This window comes from Mastigoproctus giganteus, chromosome 9 (assembly GCF_048544385.1).
Source record: "Mastigoproctus giganteus isolate SK-2022 chromosome 9, ASM4854438v1, whole genome shotgun sequence".
NCBI lineage: Eukaryota > Metazoa > Arthropoda > Arachnida > Uropygi > Thelyphonidae > Mastigoproctus > Mastigoproctus giganteus.
In genome coordinates this window covers 154,973,554-154,994,557 of record NC_143583.1, presented here as the reverse complement: position 1 = coordinate 154,994,557, position 21,004 = coordinate 154,973,554, and the positions used below count along the sequence as shown (strand labels likewise).

Sequence of the window (21,004 nt, the reverse complement as noted above, 5' to 3'; positions counted from 1 at the left end):
TGTCAATGATATATTGGAATTTTGCTAGCAGGGAAAAGGAGGTGATTGTCGCTCGGTATAAGGCAGTGGTCAAGTCACGCCTTGAGTACTGCGTACAGGTCTGGAGGCCTCATTTTATTATTATTATTATTATTATTAGCCATATGGTGCAAGGAAGGCTGAGGCTTATGCTGCACCAGCCAAAAAGTATTTCCCAAGTTACCCTGAGAGAGAGAGAGAGAGAGAGAGAGAGAGAGAGAGAGAGAGAGAGAGAGAGAGAGAGAGAGAGAGAGAGAGAGAGAGAGGAATCACCATATCCAGCTCGGGACCCTGGGTGTGCCAAGCCCATACTCACCAAACGTGAGCCCCTGGGGAATGGATGTCGATTTTCTTGAGCGTGTACAGAGAAGGGGAATGAAGGGATCCCCTTACCAAGAGAGGCTTAAATTCTGCAAATGGCAGTGGCTGGAGAGTAGGCACCTGCGCGGTGATCTGATTGAGGTGTACAAGCACGTGGAATTCTGATGGGATCCTTGCACTTGTTCAGATTACGAACCGAAGTGGTATAAATTCAAATTAAGAAAAGACAGATGTAGAACAGATGTGCGGAAATTTGCCTTTAGCCAGCGTGTGGTTAATTGCTGGAACAATCTTTCATCTCTCATTGTGGAAGTTGATAAGTTGAATAAATTTAAGGAGGAACTGGACATGCATTTGGGGGAATGGCGTGATTTTTTTTTTTTTTTTTTGTCTGATGCTGCATAAGCTCATACATTTGCTTTCTTGCATCACATGCCACTACTACTACCGAAAAGGACTGGAGCACCACTTCCTGGACATTGAGGATGAATATAGGGCACTCTCCCAGTATGCGCAAGACGTATTCACCAGGAGAAAAACACTAATAGCTATCTACAGCAACGTACACAGAGATTGACAAAAATCGGCGCCAAATGTGACAAAAAAAACTGAAACCCTGCAGAGGACCAGTACTTGGACAAGAAGAGTGCTGATCACACGGAAGAGAAAAGCAAGGACGGGGGAATGCAGCACAGACAGTAGAGAACAGACTAAACGCAGCACAGTTGCAAACAGCGTGATGGCGATCTGAAGAGGACACCCTCGCCCTCTTCACCTATTATTCCCACTTCCTTGGGGGGAGGGAACATTTTTTGTTCCTTCTCCTCCACCCCCAAACTTCTACTCTGGTGGGGCATTGGCATGCCCCACTGAAAACTGGGGCTATCTACTCTATTGGCCCCATATTTCTGTCTTTTCCCCCCAATCTTCGGTCTCCCTCCCCTCTCTACCTTCATCATAGCGAAAGCCCCACACGTCAAAAACTTAATATGATAAAATTACCTTACGCCCAAAACTCGGCCTTGCAAACCAAAGCGATATTACCCCAGCGCAGATTTTTTATTTACTTATATATATATATTTTTTTATTTGTTTTTTATTATTATTATTATTTTTTTTTAATTTTATTTTATTTTATTTTATTTATTTATTTATTATTTTTTTTTAAGGTCCTAGCCACCGAAATCCCAGGAAATTAAGCGGCAGGACCTGCCAGAGTGAATCTACAGCTACTGGGTTCCTGGTCTGCCTCCACGGGGCGTAAGTGGGACAACGTTGGGCCTCAATAGGGGTCCAACGGCTAAATGACCAGATGAACAACGGTACAGAACACAACACATGAACAATTCCCACACACTTTTAAATCTCTGGCATTTCCCAGTGAACTGGTTCACCACAATGAAAGCAACGCGGAGATGGGGGAAACCCCTGGTGCCGTAAGACAACAACACACACTTACACTTACTACTTCTACTACTAGAAAGATGTGGAGGTCTATCTTCTTCAGGATAATACCATTATTGTCGGCCATGAATAAGGAATGTGTTTTAACTCCGGATATCACCGGATCCATCAGGGAAGGTCTGGACTCATGGTAACAAGTAGTGGATGACTATAAACGGAGATTGAGTCATGCACTACCACACTAACTGAATATCTTTGGTGTTCTTTTGTTATCAGATACTGGGGAAACTTAGCTGATACGATATATTGTCATCTGCCATTCGCTTGGAGACGAAAATCGAAGACGTGTGTCTTCGATTTTGGTTTCCATTGAAGACGAAAAAATTCGCTAAGGTCCTCTTCGCCTACCTATAAATTCGGTAACTTCAACCGCAGGTCCTCTTCGCCTACCTACAACTTCGCTAACTTCAGCCGAAGTTGAAGCTATTGAACTTCAATTTCGCTAAAATTGAAGTTAGCCAATTTTGGCAGTAGCAGCAGAGCTCACACTAATATAATATTACCTGATATACAGGGTGTCTCGAAAATATTGGTACAAACGTTTAGGGGAGGTAGGTAACATCCAAAGGAATGTGAATTGCATAGGAACCCATAACCGGAAACGTGGCTTAAGGCTTTTTTTTTGGCTGATGCTGCACAACCTCATTCATTTGCTTTCTTTCATGACATGCCACTACTACTACCACAACGACGACACGGGAAAGTAGTAAGAGAGGCACCAGAAGCAGAAATGACACAAGACAGTAATTAGTGGCAAACATTTATTTGACATAATTTTAACAATGGAGTACGAGATGGATGCATTTCATGTTACAACAGATGTTCGAAGGTTCCACCATGAGATGCGATGCATACGTGACACCGACGCAGAATGGATTGGCGGACACGGTCGAACACACCTGGAGTTTCTCTGACAGTAGCAGCAGCGCTGACGAGTCTCGCCACGAGATCCATTTCCGTCTCCACAGGCAATTCATACACTATTTGTTTGAGGGTCCCCCCACAGAAAGAAATCAAGGCTTGATAAATCAGGTGAGCGTGGGGGTCAGGCAATGGGTCCACCACGGCCAATCCATCGACGCCCAAAACGCCTGTTCAAATGGTCACGAACACACCTTCCATAATGGGCAGGCGCCCGTCATGATGAAAACAAATGTTGCATCTCACATTTGCTGGAACATTGCCAAGTAACCTTGGTAGAACTTGTTCAAGAAAGATCCGATATTTAGCGGAGTTCATGCGGGATGGTAACAGGTATGGGCCGACTAAGCAGTCACCGACCATACCTGCCCACACATTTATTGCGAAGCGATGCTGTGTCGCATGAGGGGCGCACACCGTGTGGGTTGTCGTGAGCCCACAAATGAGCATTATGCTGATTGAATAAGCCTTACCGAGTGAAATAAGCCTTATCCGTTAACAAAACATGGGCTGGAAAATTCAAGTATTGACCATTTTCTTGGAGAAACCACTGCGCAAAAGCCACACGTGCAGGATGATCTTCGGGGAGCAATAACTGAACCTTTTGGAGATGAAAGTGGTGCAAGGAATCGTCGTGCCACGCTGTACACTGCAACAAGGCACTCGTTGCAGTGTACAGAGGCAGAGGCACGTGTGCTGGTAATAGGATTATTCTGGACGGCATTCAACACACTTTGTTCCATGGCTGGAGTTCGCGTCGAACGTGGTCTGCCTGCACTACTCCTGTTACCTAAATGACCCACAATCGCACAAATTTTGATGCACACGCGCAACCAAACGGCGGTCCGGTACATGTCTGTCTGGGAAGCGTTCTCATAAATTCCTTGAGCGGCTCGTCCATTGCCCTCTGCTAATCCATACACTAGATGCATGCTCACAGTTCGTACATCGATGCATGCTCTTTGTGCAGCGACTACTGCTTGAATGAGTAAACCAGAAATTTTCCCTCTCGCGAAGGGATGAACAGCGCCGTGTACCGACTTACGGTGACGTTAACTGTTATGGGTTCCTATTCGATTCACATTCCTTTAGTTGCTACCTACCTCCCCTAAACGTTTGTACCAATATTTTTGAGACACCCTGTATAATGAGGACGAAGACACAGTTCACATAGAATGAACCCTGAAAAGTACAGGGAAAGAAACATCTCAGCAGCAATTTCGGCAAAAAAACATGGATTCTTGAAATTAAGAAATAATTAATGAAATCTTAGAGAGGCTACATTATTTTTGCAGAGTAAAGAGTTAATGCCACTTCACTACAGTGCTCGAAAAAATTTACATAACAAGTAGAAAACGTTGTGTAGCTCGTGCGGTTTGAATAAAGCGGGACAAAATTTGTTATAGTGGTGTACCATAGAATAACAAGGAAATGAGACAGTACGAAACTTCAAACAGGTATAAGGGACATTATAGGGATTGTATAAGAATTACCAAAAAGGTAACATTGCAGAAATCGATACAAGATGCTCGAAAATACCCCTTCCAACGGCTAAACAGACCTGACAGCGGTGAACCATGCTCGATATAAGGTGGCTATAAGATTCTGTCTCTATAGTCGAGGGGTCAGGAGCGTGAGTGCAGTAGCACACGCTCCTCACAGACCTTGTCTACGGACCTGGTCTGCGCGTGTAGCACAGTGGTATCGTCACTGTCCTGCCCACACCGGGTGGAAAAGGCCCTGGTTCGAATCATATCGATGACGCGAGGAACTTTAATGGGCTTTTTTTATTCCATGGCTGAGTTAGTCGGTATCAGGCGTAGATAGCAAGGTCCTCCCCTCCAGAAATTGTATTGTGGTTTTTCGTCCAGCAAACAGACAAATCGACCATAGAATACACGCAATTAACAGACAACAGGCACAGCACGGCATATGAATTTAATTATTCGGTGGCCTAAATATAATAGTTTGGTTTTCTTTGATTAGACCGGAGTTCAAACCCCTGACTGCTAAATACGGTCGATCTGCCAACCCACACTGGATCAGCGTGGCAGATTATACAGTGGCTGCAGTTTATTTATTTGTAAGATTCTGTGGCAACAAATCCCATTCTTTCACCAACGCAGACCTTATCTCAACGCCATTGAGAAATTAGCTGTCAGCGTGCAATGCAAAGCCCAAGAGCGTCCTTGAGGTGCCGCCTAGGGTTCTGACCTCAGAGGGGTGCAGTACTGACCTTTGATGGGCACAGTTTTATACAGATTAATTATTTAACCCAAAAAATGCAACTGACAATTTATATTTTTTAATATAAGATAAATATCACAAGAGTGCTAGGAATTATAATTAATTTTAAAGTCTTATAAAAAAATTCTACACTGCTTTTTTTATTTATCCTTTTTATACGTTATTCTATTTTTCTTTCTGAAATTTAGTGATTTTTGGCTACAAAAAAAACCTGTTATTCTTATTTGGAACATGTGTTGTTTACAGCTAGATACGTTACGTCATCGAAAGTTGCACAAACACGCTGTTAGCGTGTTTGTGCAACTTTCTTGTAATTTTGTTCTACCTTATAAATTTCTGATAATATTTTACTTTTATTTTATATTTCGAAGAATTTTATCATTGTTGAAGGTAATATCAAATGAACATGCCGAAGCTTCAGCACTTGAGCTGAAGGAATTGATGACAAAATTTGTGAAGGAAAAGCAAAGTGAGATTTTGATGTGCCTGAAACTGAAACTTTTAAGAGACTTAAAATTTAACATCACAATTCACAAAATTATTCAAAATCATTTGTGCTAAAACATTTTCTTTTGTATTTGAGAAAGATAATCAAAGATTGTTGTTTTACTTATTCTTGCAATTTAAAATAAATTCAGCGGTTTCAAGTTTTCTGCTTTTCATTTTTTTCTACAAGACACCTGTTTTTAAAAATTGAAGTTGGCAATTTTTTTTGTGGGGTGCCAGTAGCCTTGCCAAGGGAAAAAATAGCCTGGCACCCGCACTGACTGCATAACACATTAAGCCAACATGCCACTTCTGCCTGAGATTGCCCGGCTTCAAGTGGTCCATTGTTCATTGTATGCCTATCTCCAAATCTATTTAGTACCCTAGGGTGAGGCAAAACAACTGCTTTTGTATTCCTTAAGTTGTGGGAAACATTCCTTTGAAGATTCAACTCTTCATAAATAGTGTTAAGATTTTTCAAGAATAAATCTAAAAATAATAATAATACAATACAATACGAATTTATTTATCATTTGAATTTGTTTACAATAATAATAATAATAATAATAATAATAATAATAATAATAATAATAATACAATACAATTTTAATTTATCAAGAGAATTTGTTTACAATAATAATAATAATAATAATAATAATAATAATAATAATAATAATAATAATAATTTAACCCCAGGGGCTCATATCTGGTGAGTATGTGTTTGGCACACCCAGGGTCCTGAGCTGGATATCATCATCATTCTTCTCTTTCTTGGTGATTCCCTTTTACTTATCTCTCTCTCTCTCTCTGTCTCTCCAGGGTAATTCTCAGAATTTTTTTTTGGCTGGTGCAGCATAAGCCTCAGGCTTTCTTGCACATTATAGCTAATAATAACAAATAATAATAATAATAATACAATACAATTCAATACAAATAATAATAATAATAATACAATACAATTCAATACAAATACAATACAAATAATAATAATAATACAATACAATTCATTTGTTTACAATAAATGAACTTGTTAAGAAAAGTAAATTTCTTGACAAGTTGTAATTCTTCATTTACAACAGTTTTTGCATGCAAATTTGTTACGTAACAGAAAAGATAATGAAAGCACAACTCACAGTACATTCTGCACTGCAAACAGAGATAGTAATTTATCTGCATAGCAATTCTAATCTACTGTATCACTGAGTATCAAAATTTCTCTTATTAAAAATTTTAATTTGGGACTAGAATAACTTCTACTGAGCCTGAAATCTACACTAGCCAACAATTTGTTTATTATATTCATCGTATGTCTATCACCAAATCTATTTAGTACCCTAAGGTGAGGGAAAACAATTGCTTTTGGGTTCCTTAAATAATGTGAGACATTTCTTTGCAGATTCGACTCTTCAAAAATAGTGTTAAGATTTTTCAAGATTAAATTTAACTTCAGTTTTTGACTTTGATAAAGTATTTAATATTTCGACAAAATTTGCCTTCTTTTATTCAGTCATTCCAAAAGTTTGTCCCCATTAAAAGTCTCAAAATCCTGTTAATTAAGTTGTTTTTTACCGTTATTTCAGTTATATTTGCTCGTATCCATACATTTACTAAATAATTGAGTTAGAAGTCCACTAATGCATAATATAAGATAACTTTTGTTCTAAGATTTAACTTAGTTTTAATGTAGTAAAAAAAGTTATTATTATTATTATTATTAATAATGATATCTCTGAGTGTGTATGGCACAGCGGCATTTATGATATTGTTCTTGCATTCCCCATATTGTATTGCGATGTCAACTGTTGCAGTGACCTGCCGTTTGATCCCGTACAATGGTTGCATCCTTTGCTCACCAGGAACAACCGTCTTGCGTAATACTTTACATTTCTGAGGGTGGGAAATGGTTTGACCCGTTCGACACCATTTTTTGTACACCTTAACCACAGTGGGCCGTAAGAGAAAACGGACAAGATATGCTATTTCCGATATGGAAGCATTCATGCCTTTTGAAACTCCACGATGTCTTTACTACGTTTTATCACTTTGACTTGCACCAGCAGATGCAAATAACCTCTGCTCTAGCGTAGGAAGCTGTTCGGTTTTTTATGCTTTATACAGCAAGCTTTGCGGCAGTTTTGATTATCAGGGAAAATTTATTTTCCAACACACCTCAGGTAATCGGTCGTATTTAAAGTGTGGCATTTAACACCGAGGCAACTCTTTGGGAAATCTAATGTTAGCTTGATTCTCATAGTAGTAGTAGTAGTAGTAGTAGTAGTAGTAGTAGTAGTAGTGGCAGGTGATGCAAGAAAGCAAGTGTATGAGCTTATGCAGCATCAGCCAAAAAAAAAAAAAAAAAAAAATCACACCATTCCCTCCAAATTCCTGTCCAGTTCCTTCTTAAATTTATTCAACCTATCAACTTCCACAACGACAGATGGAAGTTTGTTTCAGCAATTAACCACCCGCTGGCTAAAGGCAAATTTCCGCACATCTATTCTACATCTGTCCTTTCTTAATTTGAATTTATTTATTTATTTCGTATGATGTGATCAATACACGAAGGAACCAGTTTTTTCTTGCTTCCTTCGTGTATCGTGGCCGGGATATCCAACCAACCGGTTGGTTCGGCACCATCGTGATATCCAGCCCGAGGCGGGAATCGAACCCGCGACCTTTAGGTTGCCAGGCAGGCACTTTACCTACCCGGCTAGCCCGGTCGGCATTTGAATTTATGCCCCCTTAGGTTCGTAATCTGAACAAATGGAAGGATCCCATTAGAATTTAGCGTGCTCAACCCATTCAAGGCCTTATACACCTCAATCAGATGTCTAGTCTCCAGCGCAGGTGTCTAGTCTCCAGCCACTGCAATTTGCAGAATTTAAGCCTCTCTTGATAAGAGGATCCCTTCATTCCCCTCACCAATCTTGTTGCCCTTCTCTGTACACGCTCAAGTAAATCTACATCCTTCCTAAAATAAGGCCTCCTGACCTGTACGCAGTACTCAAGGCGTGGCCTGACCATTGCCTTGTACAGAGGGATAATCACCTCCTTTTCCCTGCAAGCAAAATTCCTATATATCATTGACAAAACCCCATGACCTGCCCTGGCAGCCTGTCTGCATTGCTCAGAAAGCTTCATATCTGCCTGCACAATTACTCTCAGGTCTTTTTCATTTTCTACCACCTTACGTGTAGTGCCACACAATTGGTACGTTTCTCTGGGGTTACTTCTACCCATATACAGTACTTTGCATTTGTCAAGGTTAAACTTTAGTTGCCACTTCTTAGCCTATCTGCCCAAATATCTAGATCCTGTTGCAGTAGCACACTGCCATTACTGTCATTAACAACCCTGCCAACCTTTGTATCATCTGCAAACTTCGACATTAAGCCTGATATACCCTCATTAATATCATTGATAAATATACAAAACAACAGTGGACCTAACACCGAACCCTGTGGACCCCACTAATAGTTTGCTGACTTGCTACGTACCGATTTGTAGAATTATGTCTTAGTCTAATACGTGATTGTACAAGTATTAATCATATATTATAAAGTCCACTGAGCGTTTGGAATCGATCGGAGCACTTCAACGCCGCTCCGTTTCGCTTATGCGTCGGTAATGTCAGGTACATACGTACTTGATTATTAAAAATAAAATAGTCTGTTTTAAGAAGTGTTACTTTTGTAAAAATTCCATTTCGTTTCCCGACTTGAATGGAGCTTTAAATAATTTTCTTAGAAATACAACTTTTTTTTTTAAAGAAGATGGCGTCTTTATAAATACAGTACAGTACTGGGTATTTGAGGCATTTATGTTTACGATTGGACGTTGAAACGTGAGTTTGGGTGGGAGGGTTCTGTGTTAACAGGTGGCGTACTGTATGTTTATATTTCGGATGTTGAAACGTGCGTTACGGTGGGAGTGTTTTGCCTTACTCGTGCGTTATAGTTATTCGCTCTTCATGCTTTTACACAATAATATTGTTTAATTTCAGTATATTATTGCTCACATTTCTTTTGGTAGAATAACAATTTCATAACTTAAAAAGAAACAAACAGAACATGTCATTTTATAGAAATGCGGTGTTGTTTGTTAAAGGAATGCAAGAATATACAAAGTAGGTATAAAAAACTTTACTTCAAATGTCATTTATTGTTTTTTATTTTAGAAAGAATAAAAAAGAAGTATCAATTCTTTATAACAAAAGTTTTTTTAAACAACGTTTAAAAAAGATTCGTGATGACCAGTCCGATCGACAGCTGTCTCATGGTAAACACCTATAAGAACAATATTTTCAAGTCCATTGGACAAGGACGTTCTCTTCCCAATCGTGAATTCTCTACCACTTCATCAAATCGCAGCAATGAATCTCTTACATACAATTTTAACACGGGCCAAGAACGAATCGAAAAGGAAATGCCAGTGCACCAGAAAAATATTGTCTTGCCTGGTGTCCTTCCTATTTCAGAAAATTCCATATCGTTGAAAACGGAGGAACATATAACATCTGAAGATGTCAATTTTGACAAGAGAATGGCCAACGATTACCCAAAGATGATTACTAACTTCGTTACCGGATCAGGAGAAGTTCAGCATTGGAAATTAGGAAGAAGTCGAAAAAATAATTTTTCTCCAGAAAGGCAAGCTACCAACAAATATTTATCGAAAAATATGACTAAAGGTTATCAAAATGAAACAACGCGTTCACGTTGGTATTATATGATGGGTGTTTAATAAATTATCTACCTAAGGTACTTCGCATAGTTATATTTCAATGATTCATGATTTATCATGTGTATATCTCAACTTGAATCATACTAATTTTGATCCCGCTATGTTTTGAAGTCATGCCGCTGTAACAGAAAGACTGAGACACATGTATCAAATTATGGATTTGCTGAAATTGGAGCCTCGTTCAGTCATGAAGTTTCTAACCAAAGAAGTAAATGGGCCAAAGGCTATTCATGAAAGGATGGTGGCTGTGTATGGCAACAACGTACCTTCAGAGTAATAGGCGAAATTTTGGTCAGAACAATTAATTCAAGTGGGGTAGAGAGTCCATCAAAGGTGATCCACATCCAGGAGGGCCTTTGGCAGTGACCATTCCAGAAATGTGCAGAGCTGTGGAAACCCTTGTGCTGAATAACGTTTAAAGGTGTCCAAAATCTCTAGGGAATGTCACGTATTTGAAGGAACAGTTATTAGTATTAGCAGAGGCATATGATGCAAGAAAGCAAGCTTATGCAGCATCAGCCAAAAAAAAAAAAAAACCACTCCCATTTTACCCCTCTGTTCGTTCCAAATACCTGTCCAGCTCAGCATCAAATTTATTTAGGCTGTCAACTTCCACAACAAAGGATGGAAGTCTGTTCCACCAACCAACTACCCGATGGCTAAAGTCAAACTTCTGCACATCTATCCTACATCTGTCTTTCCTCAATTTGAATTTATGCCCTTTCAGGTGATTATTCTGAGCAAGAGGAAGAATCCCATCAGCATTGAGCATGCTCAAACCATTCAAGGCTTTATACAACTCAATCCGATCACCTCGCAGGCGCCTAGTCTCCAAACACTGTAATTTGCAAAACTTCAGCCTTTCTTTGTAAGAGCAACCCTTTGTTCCATTCACTAATCTTGTTGCCTTTCTCTGTACTCGTTCCAACAGCTCTACATCCTTCTTAAAATGAGGCCTCCAGACCTGTATACAGTACTCAAGGTGTGGCATGACCATTGCCTTATACAAGGGGATAATCACCTCCTTATCCCTGCTAGAAAAATTCCTGTATATCATTGACAACATACTATGAGCTACTCTTGCAGACCATCTGCACTGCTCAGAAAACTTCGTATCTGCCTGCACAATTACCCCGAGGTCCTTTTCATTCTCTACCACTGTCAGTGTAGTACCTCACAGTTGAAACATCCCTCTGGGGGTTACTGCTTCCCATATGTAGTACTTTACATTTGTCAATGTTAAACTTCATTTGCCACCTCTCAGCCCATCTGCTCAACTTTTCTAGATCCTGTTGCAGCAGTGTACTGTCATTAGTGTCCTTAACAAGCCTGCCAACCTTTGTATCGTCTGCAAACTTGGACATTATGCTTAATATACCACCATCAATATCATTTATAAATACAGAAAACAACAATGGATCCAACACTGAACCCTGAGGGACTCCACGACGAGCAGTGTCTATTGATTACCACTCTGTCTTCTCCCGCTCAACCATACCTTTATTCAATGCACCAATACCACACTGCTCCAATTTGTTCAGCAGTCTTCCATGTGCAACAGTATCAAAAGCCTTTCTAAGATCCAAATATATAATATCAAAGTTATTCCCTGCCTCCAAGTTCTTTTGTGACTGCATCATAGTATCCAATCAGATTGGTCAGGCAAGACTTTCCCTTAACAAAACCATATCGTGTCCAAGCTATAACTGAAGTCTTGTCTAGATGATCCTGCAGTGCTTCTTTAACCAGTGCCTCCATTAATTTTCCTGGATCAGAAGTTAAACTAACAGGTCTATAATTACTTGTGTCGCCCTTTGATCTTCCTTTGTGAATTGGGGTCACACATTTGCACATATCCATGTGTACCTCCCCTGAGTCCAAAGAAGCTCTCATAATTATGGCTAAGGGTTTGCTTACCTCCTTTGCTGCCTCCTTTAATATAACTGGATAGATCCCATCCACCCCGGGTGCCTTTTTTATGCTTATCTTCAACAATTTCTCCTCCACTTTCCTCTTAGTTATTACAAAATCATCTAGCTCACTGCCAGAGTTTCTGACCTCTGGCATTCCCCTCCCTGAATAACTCCACCTGGGTGAATGTAGATGCAAAATACTCATTTGGTTTGTTAGCCACCTGAGCAGGATTATCAACAGTTGAACTATCAATATCCAGTGGACCAATCGTATTCATCCCTTTCCTTCTAGAGTTTACATAGGTAAAGAACTTTGTTGTTTTTCTTTGCATCCTTTGCCAAAGATTTCTCATAATCTTCCTTTGTCTGCCTAATCTCCTTTGTGACTTGGTTACAGACCAGCTTATACAAAGGGTACTAGGAAAGTTTTGCAATACAGCTTTGTTTATTTAATTTTTTCAAAGTAATTTCCTCTACATTCAATACACCTCTCCATCCTCCGAAACCAATCTTTAAACCAGTTCTGCCAAGTTTCACTAGGGAGTAAAGCACACTCGTTGTCCCAAGCCCATAGAAGGTCCTCATCACTGGAAAACTGCCTCCCTTTTAGCTTCATTTTCACATGCGGGAACAGTGCAAAGTCGCAGGGAGCAAGGTCTGGACTGTAGGGAGGGTGCTCGAAGTTTCAGTCCTGTCGTGGTCAAATATTCGGTGCAGGCTTTGGCACGGTGAGCTGGAGCATTATCGTGATGGAGGTACCAGGTGTCCATTCTTGACTTTGGCCGCAGGTTCTTCATAGATCCAATGACTTTAGGCAGGCATTGTTCAGTATACCACTTAGCTGTGACTGTCTTCTGCGTGTCCAAAATGACACGTTCCACAATTCCACTCGATTTGAAAAATACAGCTATCATTTTCTTCTTTACAGATCGGGATTTTCTGACAATTACGGATGTGTCGTCATCATCAAAGACCCAAACTTTGTTTTGAGCCTTGGTCGGCAGATCGTAATAGTACAGCCAAGTCTCGTCACCTGTCACGATGTTGTTCACATACCGAGATTGTCCCTTATCAAACTTTTTTAACATCTCCCGGCACCAAGTCACACGTCGTGTCATCTGCTCTTCAGTCAGTTGATGCGGCACCCAGAGAGAACAAAGTTTCTTCACGTGCAAATGATCTTGCAGAATCGAACGAATTGCTGGTGCATTTAGGCCCAAAGTATCCTCTATCTGTTGGTAGGTCACTCGCCTGTTTTCGTCAAGCATTTTCCTCACAGCAGTAACGTTTTCCTCCGGAACTGATGTTCGTGGCCTTCCCGGCCTCTCAGAATCCTCCAGAGTGAAATTTCCCCTTTGGAATTCTCTATACCACCTGAATATCGTTGTACGATGTGGACAATCATCATCTAGTGCAAGAGTCATTTCTTCTAAGCACTGGTCTATGGTTAAACCACGCACAAAATTATACCGCAAAACTGTCCTTATCTCATTTCGTGACCACGATGCCATCGCAAGCACTTTACACTCTCACTACTAATGAATAACTGAGCCCATCGACTTGGCGCGGCGGCTACTATGCACGTATGAACATGTCTCAACATGCAGCAACAAGCAGCTTCCTGTGATTCATTGTTGCATCATATTGCAAAACTTTCCTAGTACCCTTTGTATCTATCACAGGCTTCCATGTCGCCCATTAATTTATATGTATCCCATGCATTTTTCTTCTCTGCCATATGTTCCATTAGTTCATCTGATATCCATTTAAGCCTAAACCTTGAAATACCTGTTATAACCATGCTACATGAACATTTGGGGATGACTAAAGTCAGTGCAAGATGGGTCCTCAGATTTCTGATTCCTGTACAGAAGTAATTCAGAGTATGGTGTTGTGAGGAGAATTTAGAGCTTTTTGGAAGGGATCCTGATACTTTCATCTCCAGAATTGTTACAGGTGATGAAACATGGGCTCATTACTGGCATCCTCTGACCAAGCAAGAATCAGTGCTTGTGGAAGCACAATGGTTCTCACCAAACCCAAAAACTTTTGGACACAATCTTCAGCTGGCAAGATTATGGCCACCATTTTTTGGGATGCCGAAGGATTTTTGTGCATTCACTGCTTGGAACATGTGCATCCCTACTGTACAGCCTAAGAGATGTCAAAGGAAAAATGCCGTGGAAAACTTTGCAGAGGTGTGCTGCTTCTTCAGGACAATGCACAGGTCATATGCTGTTACTGCTGTTTTAAGAGACTGAGTTTACAGAACTTACCCATCCACCTTGTCTGGATCTGGCCCCAGTGACTGTTTCCTGTTTTGACACCTCAAGAAAAGCGTACATGGACATTACTTTGTTAATGATAATAAATTGAAGTGTGCTGTTTCTACATTCTTTGATGGACAGGGAAAAAAATTTTATTTGTTTAGTATTTCTTCATTGTCTACAAAATGGAACAAATGTATTGTAGGGCACTTGCATTTAAAAATAAAAGCACATTTTTGCATCTATCTCATTTCTTTCATAGGTAGGTAATTTATTGAATGCCCCTCGTACATATAGTGTGCTTGGTGTATACCAAATACATGTTATGTGCCTAGCTCAAGTGGTTTATATGCCTCCTTTTTTTTTTTTTTTTTTATGAAAACCCCAAACACGAAAGGTATCAAAACCTATAGTACTTAGTACCGTGCATGGGTTGAAGGAGAAGTATGGGGAAAGGGGGATGCCGGAAACTTTGCTCTAGAGACTAAACATGGGTTTCACCACTTCAAGCCTCCAATAAGCAAAGTGGTGGTATTTCACCGGTTGATGAAAGTCATCTACCACCTCTAACTGAGGCATGACCATGAAATGCAGTCTTATATTGCAACACAGACCTATGCACTATTGACAAAAAGATAGCAATATTTTGTTACATTTTTAACAGCTGGTTTTGCTATAGATTTTTGAAAATCATGTGCAGACTGTTTGGATGATTTTCCTCCAAATCCATCCTTTATTTGAGACTAAACGACTTGACCACATAGTGAAAAAGAGCCCATACAATTAAAATAAAAATAAATAACAATAAAAATGCTAAAGAAAAAAAAATCTCCCTCTCCTACAAAATTTTGGGTCTTGATCTCAGGCTTGAGTATACTGAAATTGATTTACATTCCAACAGGGTGCAAGCCAGTGTCTTTTTTTTTTTTTTTTTCCTTGTATCCTGTAACTCAAGAATTTCTCTGAGCTTATTTCAAGTTTTTCTCTTTGGTACCAGGAGGTAGGATAGTTTGAATAAATTAGGGAAGAATTAGATGTACAGTTAAACTACTCCTAACGGATACCTCTCTACAACGGACATTTTCAAATTCCCCAACTCACCTCTATTGGTTTTAACGTGTTTTCAGCTTCTGTCTAGCGGATATTCTCTGTAACGGACGCAGACAGGCAATCTGCACTGTTTCGTTTAGATTAGCACTTAATTTGATCTCCCCATAACGGACAGCAGGCGAGCTTACGGCCCTTTTTCTAGGAACTTTTCTTCCATGTATTGCCTCAATCGTGTGTTTATTTTCTATTTCCGTTTCTCTGAATTTTATCAAGGTTTATGTCGCGGTTCTAAACCCGTTTTCAAGAATTTTAAGGCACGTGTAAAACTTCTGATGAATTTGGTGTGTGCGGAGGGGGGATTTTGTCGGCCTTTCGTCGTTTGAGTTTAAGTTTTCAGTTTTGTTCAGTGTCGTGTGAAGCGCACAGTGTCTTCTCGTAAACATTTAACTTTAAAAGATAAAGTCGAACTCATTAATGCGTATGATCGGCAAAAAAATAGTGTTCGCAATCTCGCTGCAAAATTCAAAATCGGGAAGATGCAGGTAAGCGACATCCTAAAGAAATAAAAATGAACTGCTCAAACAATTTTGGCAACACGGAAATGATCGGGTTCAAAAATCATTCCCAAAAACTGTTGGACTTCAAATTGACAATGTTATGTATGAGTGGTTTTGTCGCGCACGTGCTAAAAATATTCCCATTAATGGGCCTATTATTAGGGAAAAGGCTTTGGAGGTTGCGAAATCTATGGGAGTAAATGAGTTCAAAGCTTCTGTGGGATGGCTAGACAAGTTCAAAACTTGGTATAAAATTTCTTGGAAAACCGTAAGTGGTGAAGGTGGATTTGTTGATACTGGGGTTGTAACAGAGTGGACTGTCAAATTGGAAGATTTATGTCATGATTTTGAAGCTAAGGATATTTACAACTGTGATGAAACAGGGTTGTTTTTTAAAGCTCTTCCTGAAAAAACAATGAGTCTAAAAAACGAAAAGTGCCAGGGCGGAAAAATTTCTAAGGAACGCTTGACTGTACTATTGTGTTCAAATATGCTGGGAGACTTTGAACAACCTCTTGTTATAGGAAAACCACAAAATCCTCGTTGTTTCAAGGGCATAAAGTTGAATCTTTTGAATGTTGACTGGAAGTCTAATAAAAATCGTGGATGACACGAGAAAACATGAGCGAATGGATAAGTCACTTTAATCAAAACATGATTCGTCAAAACAGAAAAATTATTCTTTTCATGGATAATGCTGCATCTGACCAGCACATTGAATTGTCCAACATTCAAATCGTTTTTCTGCCACCAAAGACATCTGCAGAGTGTCAGCCCTTGGATCAAGGGATAATAAAAAATTTTAAACTTCACTACAGAAAACGTGTTTTAAGACATCTCATTGCAAACATGAACGATGTAACATGTGCGAGTGACCTTGCAAAGAAAATCAGCATCCTAGATACGATTCACTGGATTTCCTCTTCAGTAAATGCAATTAGAAAACGAACTGTCGTGAACTGTTTTGTAAAGTCTGGCTTCTCAAACGCAAAAATTGAAGTTGTGAACAGCAATGTGGAGCACCAAGAAGAACAAGAACTTCAACATCTATTGATAATGTACGATACTTCAGCTACAAGTGACCCTGGCTACAAAGATGGACTCGAACCGCACTACAGAAGATGGTGCTCTAGATATCAATGACATTATCATCGATATTTTTCAAGAATTTCCTCACGAGGATGAAGAAATGGAAGGAGGTCATTCTGTCGAAGAACATATTAACGACGAACCACCGATGAAAATAGAAGAAGCGCTCATACAAATCAATCGTTTAAAAATGTTTTTCGCCGCTGAAGAAGATACTGAAGGACTTTCGATGGTTTCTTCACTCCAAACAAATGTTGAAAACAAAATTATCAGCCGGAAGAAGGTGCAGAAGAAAATAAGTGATTACTGTATGTATTTTACTTAAGATAAAGTCATAATATGCATAGCACAATTGTATGTATATTATTTACAAAAATATTGTGCAAAATCTGTATATCATTTAATTTAATTTTACATTAAACGTTTAACGATTTTTCTTTCTTTCTTTTTTGTTTTTTCTCCCTCAGACTTCTTGTTAGCAGACACTTCTCTCTAACTTCTCTCTAAGAGGGTTTGAAATTTAAATTTTTTAAATTTCAAACCCTCTCCCTCATCTTAATGGGTCAGAATTCATCCTTTTTTTAAACTTCTCTCTAACGGACAAATTTTCGTTCCCCATGGCTGTCCGTTAAAGGGAAGTTTCACTGTATTATTAGATGGGATGGACAGATGAGGTTAGTAGTGTTTTTGTTTTTTTTAGCTGATGCTGTATAAGCTTTGCTTCCTTGCAGAATTTGCCAGTACTACTACTAATAATAATTTATTCATAACGAAACCTCTCTAAAGCAGACACCACCACCATTAGGTTAGAAGAAAATGTCTACTATAGGGAGGTGTTCGCAAAGTGAAGAAGGGAGGTGTTTACTTTGCCGAGGTCAGTGTAGCCAGTTTCAGTAATTCAGAAAAATGAAATTCACTGCAATTAGTTGCTTATTCAGTTTTCTTTTTTTTTTTATTAATTGTGTGTGTGGGATTTTCAATTAATTAACATTTAGTAAAAATGAATATAAAGAGCTTTGTTTAGACCATTTCAAATTGGCAGTATTTTGTGTATCGAAAATTATACTTACTAGTTTTAGTCTATATTCATCATTTTTACTCATAGAATTTTTATTTTTAGTAATAGGCTACACCTCACACCTTCATGTGCCATTTCTATCTTGGAGGTTGGTGGCCATCAAGCACCAGTAATCGCTTTCTCTCTACTCCTGTGAATGATTTCTTCTGTGGAAAGTCTCATCCAGTCTTTTACATCATCCATCCAGTATATTCTTTTCCTTCCTCCGGATCTTTTGCTGGGAATTTTTCCTTCTAAGGTCAGTTTAGGTATTTCAAATACCTAAACTGACTTTGAAATACCTCTTATGATATGGCCACAGTAGCCTATTTTGGATTTCCAGATTTTGTTTACTAGTTCTCTTTTGGTGCCACTGATTTGAAGGACTGTTTTATTGGGTATTTTGTCTCCATTTGATTTTCATCATTCTTCTCAAACCCTCTCCCTCATCTTAATGGGTCAGAATTCATCCTTTTTTTAAATTTCTGTATACAGCCTTGCTGCAAACACAAAACGTTTAATTTCTTAAAAAATTAGCACACAATGTAATGCCTAGGAAAATTTTGACATATATTCAAAGGGAAAATCGACATACGTGAACAAACTTTCACATGTAGTTATTTAAACTACCATTATTTCTCACTGCCAAGTGAAAGAGGTATGTAATGGCACAGGAAAACTGTCATTGTCCCCCTGGACATTGCTATTGCTAAAGCAGTTATGAAAGTAATTTCAAACATTCACATATTGTTTTTATTGAACATACAGGAATGTCGAATGTACAGGGTGTCCACAAATACCTCCTTTACAAAACTAAAATGTTAGTGTGAATGGGATACATGATACAAATCTGAAACCACTTCTAAGCGATAGAGGATTCTTCAAGTTTTTATTCCCTGATCAGAAAGTGCACTTGCTATAGTAGATGGCAGCATATTCACAAAACTGTAATTATGGAGAAAATTACTGACAAAATTCTATCCTCTAGGCTTTGCCATCCATCAACAGCTTCTATACAATGGTTTCATTCTTGGATTGCAATGTAACATGTTTACACTGTTGTCTTTTGCATATTAAGCTCACAACTGGTACATTGTATGGATTTCCCAGGGCTTTGCATAAACTTTCTTGATTTGCATCCGCTGTGTCCTCACTGGCTTTTGTTTGGCTACATCTTCTAAGATATTTGCACAAGCAAGCATACTTTATGAATTTTGCATACCATTGCCACCAGCGGCTTCTTTTAAAACCGTGTTTGAAATTTGCACATAATAGCGGTGGCAGACTGTATCTCATTGAACTAAAGCATGCACTGAACCATGGTTACAGTTTTGCAATTATGCTGTCATTTATTGCACATTTTCAGGTTTGCAAATAAAATTTTAATGTTCTCCTGTATCACTGGAAAGTGGTTTCAGATTTGTATCATGTATCCTATTCACACAATAATGTTTTAGTTTTATATAGGGAGTTTGTGTTATTCTATATTTACTTGTAGATGTGGTAAATCCCCATGGGCTACTTGGTCAAAATTATCTATGCAGTCTGTTGGTAAAAGTTTTTTATTTTTAAGAAATGTATTATAGCTCTATTCCCACAGTTTTTTATTATTTTTTTTTTTATGTACGTGCCACAAATTGAATCCTGTATACTGACTTGCAACAATAGTGTCTGTTCTCATTAATTATCATTCTGGAAACAGCATATAGTCTTGCCAAGTGATGCACAACAGTGGAACTGCATGAGATGTAAGTTTGTAAACATTCTTTACTAGCATTTGTGAGTGCATTAAAGACATTGTGCCATCTGCTTTGTGAGTAATTCATGGCCATCACAAGTCTAATTTGTCATTATTGCTAATGACCTTGATCTCTACTTGTCTTTATTGCAAATGCTTATTGACCAACAAAAATGTGTCAGTTACCCTTGAAAGTGTACCATATAAGGAGGTTGAAAATAGCAGAAGGACACCCATTAAAGTGTCCACATCTGCATTAGAGAGCCTCTCTTTTAGAGAGGTTGTTTAACATGTCATTTCTAATACTTCTGGCTGGGACCCAAACCTGAGTGTCCACAACAAGAGATGTCTCTTTCAAAGAAGTGTCCATTAAGAGAGGTTTTGCAGTGTATATATAAATTATTTTATTTTATTTTTTAAGAAAACCTTAAACATGAGGTGTTAGAACTTATAGTGCTATATATGAATTGATGCTATTTTAGCAATGAAATGCACTCGGTATGAGTGCATTGCATCACTTCCTCTCCCTTAATAATCTCTCATTAAGCAGTTTTAGGTCCCAGCAGGCTAAAGGTTTTGGGCCCAATTGGGCTATCATGGAGCCACTCGAATCTCATCCTTGCTACTCCTAAGGCATATTCATGATGACATCTCTGTACACTTTGTACATGTATGTTATGCATTGGCTGTGTTTGAAATCATTGATTGGTGTCTGTTTACTCCAGGTGGGTAGTTTATTTTCCTTATATTAAAGTATTCTCACAACAGGTCAAACTTTACCATGCTACTTTTTTTGAAATTACCACCTGAAGCTGCTGCCTTACATTTTCACCTCTGGCAGTGGCTCTCTTTATATGGATATTCTTAATTATCAGTTAATTGGTACTTTATGGACATTTCCCAGTATCTGTGAAAGTGTTAATTTATTTATGGCTAGTGGAAGTTCATGTTGCATAAATGCACAAATTCTCCATTTTGTATTTACGATTTTCATTTAATTCAGACTTAAGATAAGTGCACTCTAGTTACATGAGCTTGGTATCAACTTTTTTATGGTTTATGTTCTGATAAATTAGAGGTAGTTAGTGTGGTTAACAATTGGAACCAGGTTATGCTGATTCAGAATCACTCAA

At 38.8% G+C, this 21,004-nt stretch overlaps 1 protein-coding gene across 1 annotated transcript in view; it reads left to right on the top strand.

The window, feature by feature from the left end:
* Positions 1-9,527: 9,527 nt before the first annotated feature.
* The window catches only part of LOC150080829 (dehydrogenase/reductase SDR family member 12-like), a 135,868-nt gene continuing 124,391 nt past the window's right edge, over positions 9,528-21,004 (top strand). Inside the window, exon 1 of the mRNA XM_090380836.1 lies at positions 9,528-9,583. Coding sequence (XP_090236962.1) covers positions 9,528-9,583 — 56 coding nt within the window. The remainder of the gene's footprint in view (positions 9,584-21,004) is intronic.